We start from the raw sequence: 8,766 nt of genomic DNA, 5'->3' as shown, positions 1-8,766 counted from the left end.
GATTTATCAAAAGACGGAATAAAAACTCGTAGGTATTTCTGTGGGAGACAGATTTATCTATTCAGTAGACTTTTCTGTGTGATACAAATTTGTTTGTCAACTCTTCGACTTTAGGTCGTAGCAACTCTTAGTTGTGGGTGAGATCAGCTAAGGGAATCAAGTGTGCAGAATCCGGCGTGGTTCTTGACGCGTAAAGAACGCAACTGTACCTTGATCAATGTGAGATTGATTAGGGCTCAAATATATTCCAGTCCGAAGTTAAATTGGAGTAGGCTTGTGTCAGTAGCGGCTTAATACAGTATGATGTTCAAATCTCGACTAGGTCCCGGGGTTTTTCTGCATTTGCGGTTTCCTCGTTAACAAAACTTCTGGTGTCTGTGTTATTTCTTTTCCGCATTATATTTTGTTATATAGTTGAAATATCACAGATTGGTTGAATCGATCAATTGATAATCCCACCTTTGGTTGTTGATTAAAATTGATGGATCCTTGAACATTGGTCTTGGTACCGTTCAAGTTATTTCTCTTATATTCAATCAGGTTCGCAAATTCCTATTTGTTTGATTGCGGATTGAATTGAGAAATTGAGATATAATTCTTTGATATACTTTTTCTTAAGATTGAGTCTGACTGTCTAATTGATTCTCTTGAAAGTATATTGGAGTTAGTCCATACAGATTGCTAAGCGAAATATTGGGTGAGTTGTTAGACCCCGCTTTTTCAAAGTCATCACCCGAGTTCATGGACTTAAAAGATAAACACGTCAACCTAATAAATTATTGGCTTTGGACTCATTTAATTTTCTTTAATTTTCAAAGAAAACTTTTCACACACTTAAGCATTGCTTTTTCTTAACTAATTCCTTTGTATGGAAAGTTTTAAATTCTTTCTAAGAATTTATCTAGCTTGAGATTTTAGATTTTAGATCTTCTCATAGACAACTGCCTCTCTGTACACATTGTACATTCTTAGTAGTTTGAAGTTATCTTTAGTATTAATTCTTTTAATACAATTTACTTCAGCTAACAATAATTTACAACTTCAAATTGTGGAAATAACCTCATTGCAAGTCTAACTCTTACCAAAGAAATAAATTTATGTATCTAATCAAACTATGGGAATCACTTTTCCAGCAAATCCTCCGTATGAAGCCCGACCCACTTTTTTAATCCTAAAATTCCATATATATAATTTCAATATTTTGAGGATAATGCCAAACATTACATAGATATAAAATAAGGAAGTTATGAATCCTAGGTATTTTAACTGAGTTATCAAATGCGCGAGGGATTTGCATGAATACTGAAATTTTTAATCCCACTTGGAATTGTGAATTCTGCAACCAAACCCACCATAATCACTTTTTTTATGGTTACCGTAACCGTAAGATTGATTTTTTTTTTTACTAAATCACCTATTATTCAAACCCTAATCATAATAATTATTATGTAAGTGATCCAGGAAGATTGAGGCTAAACGTTTAGATGAATCAAAATAAAAATATGGGTTAAACCCATTTGGAAAGGTGTAGGTAAGTTCAGAAATCTTATAATCTTCTGATGCCGAAGTTGTTGGATAAAGTTAACCCACCGCAATGATACCAACTTGATTAAAATCTATGGGGGGTTCAAGTATAGCATTGAAGTGTACGATATAGGCAGCGGTTCTTTTGGGCGAAGACAAATTGATGTGATACATGGATCTATGGGTGTACCATCTCGCCAACAAGTTTGGCAGGTTGCAATGTCGTGGACTCATAAAACCAAATAATTATATTCCAAAGGTGACTATCTAACGTGATCTGACCAAAAATATTAGAAGGTTTTTAAAAATATTCGAATTCACCTATTAGTAGAAATTTATCAGGGCGGAAAGAAACAGTTAACATGTTTTTCTGTTGCATATAAAAAAATTATAGAAAATAATTACGATTATATTTATATTTAGCTAATTACACAAAAAGGAAATTGCATTTAGTCAGGGTTGCATTTATAAAAATAAAAAAAAAACTGTAGGAAAATTAAATTTTTGGGCCCTAACAATGTGAGACTCTGGGCAATAGCCTAGCCGGCCTGGTCTATAAGACGGCTCTGCAAAGTACTATTGAAGCTCTTAATTTCATCTTATGGGATGGCTCTGCAAAGTACTGGTGTTGATGTTTTAACACACTGTTTTTAATTTTTTTATTTTTTTCATCTTATGGGATGGATGCATGAACTGATTTGAGATGTTCAGTGAGATTGTCACATTTGGAAGCATACACCACATGTACTTTTTAAACCCTTGTTTGATCTAAAAGATTTCCAGCACCATATTTTGTTTATGAGCATTTTCCTTGTGGGTTAGTCCGTCGACAACTGATGGGAATTTGGTATTAATAATTCTGATGATAGTATCTTACCACCGTCAGCAGGTGAAGAATTTATCATTATTGATTTTTCGGTGAAGTTTTTATTTTCTGATTTAGGAGATTTTTGTTGGCTTTGATTATGTTGGGTTTGATTACTGCATTTTTCTTTGGTAGTTCTTAAATTGGTGTATGGATATTGAGGTTAAACTAGTGGTGCATTTATAGTGTTTGTAGAAATGTCTGATCCATGATTTAGCTGAGATTGTGTATATGGGAACTAGCTATTGATATTATACTCAAGACTTGTTCCCCCAATCATCCATGCCATTGTAGACTTAAGACTTAAAATCTTTACTCACGTCCATCTTTCGATGTCTAAATAAACTGCTGTTAGATGTTTATTTCTTGGTGACATAATACTTCTACGGTGTGGAATTTTACTATACCTTGTTTAGTGAAAGGGCCATGAGAAATTGGTAGTTTCAGTTCTACTTATGTCATGACACGTGATTCTAATTTTGGAATTACATTTATGAAACATTAAGTCCTTGCATCCCTTCGGACTGAACGAAATGTTATTAATTTATTTGGTAAATTTGTTTTCTACGACTAACTTCTGTGTACTGCAAGGTATGTACTCGTGCCATAGTCGACATTACACTAGCTGTTATAGCATTTAGATGCTTAATTTTACCTAACAGAAATGTACATCAGTGAAGTTACACTAGTAGTGAATATTATGTGTGTGTGACTTCGTATTGGTGGAGTTTACAAGAGAAGTTTTTTTTCAGTTTTGGAGGGAAAAGAAAGATAGCCTAGAGAGATACCTAAACAGAGAAAACTAAAAATGAAACTATCCGTTTTACATTATGAGTTCTCGCTGGTGTTTTAATTACAAACCTTATTATTGAGTACTGCCACTACATTATATGCCCCCACTTTGTTGCTTGTTCTGTTCTTATTTTGACCATGGGGTCTGGCTATATTTGTGGCTACTGTGAATGATTTCAGAGATAGTCATGAGTAAAAATTGTAAGAAGTCTTGGTAAGAAGTCTTGCTTAATATAAAAGTTGTTTGGGATCCACTTAAATAATCCTGGGCTTTAATGGTAGTTGCTAAATTTCTATCTTTTTATCTTCATGTATGGAAGGATGTAAGCAGATTACGTTTGGCAGATGTGAATTTCTATAGAGGTTAACGATTTGGCTCATTGTTTGAATCTTTAATTAGAAGAAATCATTTTTACATTTAACATGAACAGCTTGTTTACTTTTTTTTTCAGTATAAAAAGAAAATGGTCCCGTTGAACCAAAAGCTGTTTTTCCAAAGAGGGAAAAAGCTTTAGCTAAAGATCTATTTGCTCCAGCCTCACTTGATCTTCCTAAGTTAAAGAGAAGGAAGCAGTCTGAGAAAGCGGCAACTTCATCTAGAAATACAAGAGCTATGGTTTCTAAGAAACCAACAGAGAAAAAAAGTAAGAGACGTGATGGACCAAAAAGGCGTGTTTATTACAAAAAAGTTGTCTATGATGGTGGAGAGTTTGATGTCGGAGATGATGTTTACGTGAAGAGAAGAGAAGATGCTAATTCTGATAATGATGATCCTGAGGTTGAGGAGTGTATCTTTTGCTTTAAGTCTGGTAGGAATTTAATGATTGAGTGTGACGATTGCTTGGGTGGTTTTCATCTTAAATGTCTTAGACCTCCATTGAAGGAGATTCCAGATGGGGATTGGATTTGTGAATTTTGTGAGGCTAGGAAAGCGGGGAAGAAAGTTGAGCTTCCTGAACCACCAAAAGGGAAAAAGCGGAGAAGAACGGCAAGGGAGAAGCTTCTTTCCAGTGATCTATGGGCTGTACATATTGAAAGGTGAGACTTGATAGTTCAACTTTTACGATGTTACAGCTTACAGGTCATTCATTTTATTAACTGTGAAATAATCAGCTTATGGAAGGAACCAGATGGTAGTTATTGGTTTAAAGGCCGATGGTATGTGATTCCTGAAGAGACTGCATCTGGAAGGCAGCCACATAATCTACGCAGGGAGATTTATCTCACTAATGATTTTACGGACATTGAGGTGAGGTGACTCTTGGCTGTCAGAAGTTATCCTATCTTTTATTTGCTTCTAAGTGGAAGTTATATTATCGCTGTCACCTCTTAGTCTATATCGCCACTAAGAGGTTAGGCATGTACAACTTTGTTCAGCAAAAAGGGAATGAATATTCATTTTCCCTTGATCCTTATGGAGTAAAAGAAGGACGATACTGGTTTGCACAAACCCCTAGATATATCATTGGGGTTAGGGTTCATATTTGTTAAATACGGTAGTGTTTAATATTGTGTCTAATTGAATCTTTTTCATTATTCCTCAATCCTCACTATTACCCTGTCAATGTATGCAGATGGAATCCATCGTTAGACATTGCTCCGTAATGAATTGTAAAGAATTTTCTGAAGCCAATAATGAAGGAGATGACGTCTTTCTATGTGAATATGAATATGATATCCAGCGGCAAAGTTTCAAGCGCCTTGCAGATATCGACAAGGAGGAAGATGTGAGCTTTTAAATTGACAGCGTAGCATAATAGTGGTTAGTTAAAGAAGAGGCGCCATTTTATTGTAAGCTTTAACCTTCCACATGTGCCAGGATGATAAAGAAGCTGTTGGAGATGAAGACTGGGAATCTTGTAGTGATTCAATCTCTGACCCTGAAGAGAACTTAAAGAGTGCACGGAAGAAGCTTAAGTTTTCAGCAAGGGGGCAATCACCGGGTCATGGATTTGCCGCGGTATATATATATATATATATATATATTTTTGTTTGTTTGAAATTCTCTTTGTTCTGTGTTTCATCTTCTGCTTGATGGTTCTATTCTTCATCTATGCAGAATGCACAAGGTGGGAAGTTCTTTGGCCTTCACAAAATAGGGACAAAAAAGATCTTGGAGCATGTGAAAGGCCACAAGCAAACTGAGATTGAAAAAGCAAAAGTGACTTTGCTGTTGGCAACACTACCTAAATCTCCTCCTTGTAGGAATAAGTACGTCAGCAATTCAGGTTTCCATGTGTTTCCATTTATTATTTGGATTTTAACAACAGAAATTTGCTTTATGCCAGAGAAGTGGAGGAGATAACCGAATTTGTTAAAGACGCTGTCAGTATTGATCAGTGTCTGGGACGCTGCTTGTACATCCATGGTGTTCCTGGAACTGGCAAGGTAAGCTATCATATATAATAGTGCTATGACTTATTCCGGAGTTTGAAACTGGACCTGACTGACATGTAATCGGAATGATGTAACACACCTGGCATTGTAGTGCTTTTCTTGTAGAAAAGAGTTGAGAGTCTTGAGCATCTAAATTAGTGGCTTTGGACATAATCTTCACTATCAGGATCTGGTTCTTTTTCCTTTTCTTTCTTTGTGTGGGCGCCGTCTTATATATTCTGATTGCAAGGACACTCATCACATTCTTTAATATCTGTACGCGTCAATATGCAGACTATGAGTGTACTTGCAGCGATGAGGAATTTGCGGTCTGAAGTTGATGCAGGTACTATAAGACCGTACTGTTTTGTGGAGATTAATGGTTTAAAATTGGCTTCTCCGGAGAATATATATATAGGGTAAGAATCTGCATTGGTAAAAAAAAGAATTAATGCTTGCATTACCTGTCTGTTTATTTTCTCCTTGTAGATTGTGACCACTAAATTCTTTCAGGTCATATATGAAAAACTAAGTGGGCACAGGGTCAGTTGGAAAAAAGCTCTTTCCTTGCTGAATGAGAGATTTTCAAACGATATTAAAGTCTGTAACAGTCAACCCTGTGTTTTACTGATCGATGAGCTTGATCTTCTAGTAACAAGGAACCAATCGGTAATTGTCACAATTTCTTGTTCATAGTTTACATTTAGTTGTCTATGAATATTTCTGAGTAGGAGAATATTTTAAGACCAAATAACTTCCACAAGTGGCAACTCGTGATGCTTTTAAACGGCCATTGAGAAAGGCAGTTTTTTGTATGTTTTTTTCTTTGTTTAATTTTGTGTTTTACCTAGTAACTGCCAAAAGATAATCAAAGGTAGGGTTTGTTGGGGAAAGGATTTACAAGCAATTACCTATTGTGAAGCTAAATCTTTGTTTCAAAATTCCGGTGATCTGTTCTCATAAACTCAAGAAGCTAAGCACTGTTAACCATGGTATATGGTGACAGGTTCTATACAATATCCTTGATTGGCCAACTAAGCCACATTCCAAATTGGTTGTAATAGGTAACATGTTAATTCTGATTGTGCTCCTAAGCTTAATAACCTGCTTATTCCCAAATTGACCTAAATCTTAATATGTTTCTTTTGTTGATAATTCATGTGCAGGAATAGCAAACACCATGGATCTTCCTGAGAAACTGCTACCTCGTATTTCAAGCCGCATGGGAATCCAACGGCTTTGTTTTAGCCCCTATACTTATCAGCAACTTAGAGAAATCATTTCAAGCCGCATTGAAGGAATCAAAGCATTTGACAAACAAGCTATAGAATTTGCTTCGAGGAAGGTTTGGGTTCCTTCTGTATCTTCTTCGTCATCACAAATTTTGCGTTATACATGGCCATCCTTTCTATTTCCTGCAGTCCAATCATGATATACGTTTGTTTGTTCCTCTGGAATCCAGACGTTCAGATTTCACATTCACTAAACTGCATGTGTTCCAGGTGGCGGCAATTTCAGGAGACGTGCGTCGTGCACTGGAAATATGTAGGCGAGCAGCTGAAATTGCAGATTATAAAATTAAAAAATCATCATCCACCCTGGACTTCTCATCCCCAGGTATATACAAGGTCTTGTATAAGTTTCCTAACTTTTTTTATGAAGTATACCTACTCATTAACGAACCCCCCAGTAGTTAGAAAAAAGTGGTGCAGTATCCTGTGTTTGCTGGATTCTCCTAATTTAAAATCTAATCAAGTACTTCTGTAGGTGTAAACTTGGAGAATGCAGAATCATTATCTGTGAGGCAGGAGCTCGGCATAGGTTACAAAAGTTACAGCTCAATTTTCCAAGGTTTGTTACTTCCAGCAGTGAAACCTGTTGATTCACAACAATAGATTTCTGATATTTATCACACCTCTTGACAGCTTCTGAGTATAAAAGACTAAACTCATTGTTTGATTTTGCAGTGATGATGTTGCATTTGCACTAAAAGACTGCTCGGAGTTACCTTGGTTGACCAAGTACCTATAACTGATGATATTTTTTTCCTGTATTCTTCTCCTTTTTATCTATTGCTTTTTTCCTTTTCTTTTTTTAACAGAAAAAGGGAGGCATTATGTCTATAGTTCTGCTGCATCATGAACGTATTTAGCTCCAGCAAAATAGCAGCAGCATGAAGTGTATTACTAACCATAGTTGGTCCTCTATATGTAATCAAATTAGCTCTAACAACAACTTCAACGTTACCAATCTCACTAAAATACAAGCTTCATCTTTAACAAACTTAACTAAACTCAATCTCTCACTTCGATTATGGATGATATAATGCTTTAACAACTCTTTTCATACTTGACCCAGAGATTAAAAATTGATAGTTTATACAAAACTGGGTTTTATAGGCGGTGTTTGATGATAATTCAAAGGTAACAATTCCTGCAACTGAAATCCTAGATCCAATCACAAACAAATCAATCCCAAATCCTGAATACGAAGAATGGGTTAAAACTGATCAAAACATACTTACTGAAATTCGTAGAACCATAACTGAACCGATGTTGAATCAGATCAACGGATTCAAAGCTGCTCGAGAAGTTTGGAATCATTTTGAGAAATCATATTTTGATGCGCATTGTGGTAAGATTCCTGAGCTTCGACACCGGTTGCTAACGCTGCGGAAAGATGGTCTTAAAGTGGGTGATTACTTTGATCAGATCTACAAGACAAGGAATGATTTATGGTTTCTTGGTCATTCAGTTTCTGATGGTGATCTGGTCAGCTGTACACTTGGAGGATTAGGTCGTGAATATCGTGGTTTTGTTCGAGGTATTTTGTCACGTCATGTTCTTCCGTGCGTTGATGAAATGTATCATCTTTTAGCCGACCATGATTTCCTTTTTTTCGATTAGATAGAATGACAGAATTTTTTATTTACTTCTAAATTTGCAAGAATTTTGGTGTCAAACTATCAATGAAATGAATAAATCTATAAGTTTATTATGCCTGGATTTTCCTTATTCTTGTTTTTTTTTTTTAAATTGTCGAATGTTGAAACAAAGATCAAGTTTAAGTTTAAGTTTGCTCGAAAAGATAAGTTACTTCAAAAGATACCCTTTGGGCACCATTACTAACTCCCTGCATAGGGGTCGGTGGGGCCGTCTCAACTCGAGGTAAGTACTAATATTCAAGAAGGTTAACAAAGATGTAAATCA

General features: G+C 35.8%; 1 protein-coding gene and 1 non-coding gene across 2 annotated transcripts; both read left to right on the top strand.

Moving 5' to 3' along the window:
* Nucleotides 1-2,142: 2,142 nt before the first annotated feature.
* LOC113340825 (origin of replication complex subunit 1-like) lies at nucleotides 2,143-8,085 on the top strand. Its single transcript, XM_026585887.1, has 14 exons — nucleotides 2,143-2,413; nucleotides 3,634-4,219; nucleotides 4,295-4,430; nucleotides 4,756-4,908; nucleotides 5,001-5,141; nucleotides 5,241-5,392; nucleotides 5,470-5,569; nucleotides 5,852-5,972; nucleotides 6,069-6,226; nucleotides 6,564-6,621; nucleotides 6,724-6,902; nucleotides 7,060-7,174; nucleotides 7,325-7,408; nucleotides 7,525-8,085. Exons 2-14 carry the CDS (start codon nucleotides 3,795-3,797, stop codon nucleotides 7,545-7,547), a joined length of 1,845 nt encoding a protein of 614 aa, XP_026441672.1. The 5' UTR covers nucleotides 2,143-2,413; nucleotides 3,634-3,794; the 3' UTR covers nucleotides 7,548-8,085.
* Nucleotides 4,816-4,893, top strand: LOC113341117. Its single transcript, XR_003355788.1, has one exon. It is a non-coding gene; the product is annotated as a small nucleolar RNA snoR28 (small nucleolar RNA).
* Nucleotides 8,086-8,766: the final 681 nt, after the last annotated feature.

Source organism: Papaver somniferum, unplaced genomic scaffold (genome assembly GCF_003573695.1).
Source record: "Papaver somniferum cultivar HN1 unplaced genomic scaffold, ASM357369v1 unplaced-scaffold_24, whole genome shotgun sequence".
Lineage (NCBI taxonomy): Eukaryota > Viridiplantae > Streptophyta > Magnoliopsida > Ranunculales > Papaveraceae > Papaver > Papaver somniferum.
The sequence above is the reverse complement of the archived record's forward strand: the minus strand, read 5'-3'. Positions and strand labels throughout refer to the sequence as shown.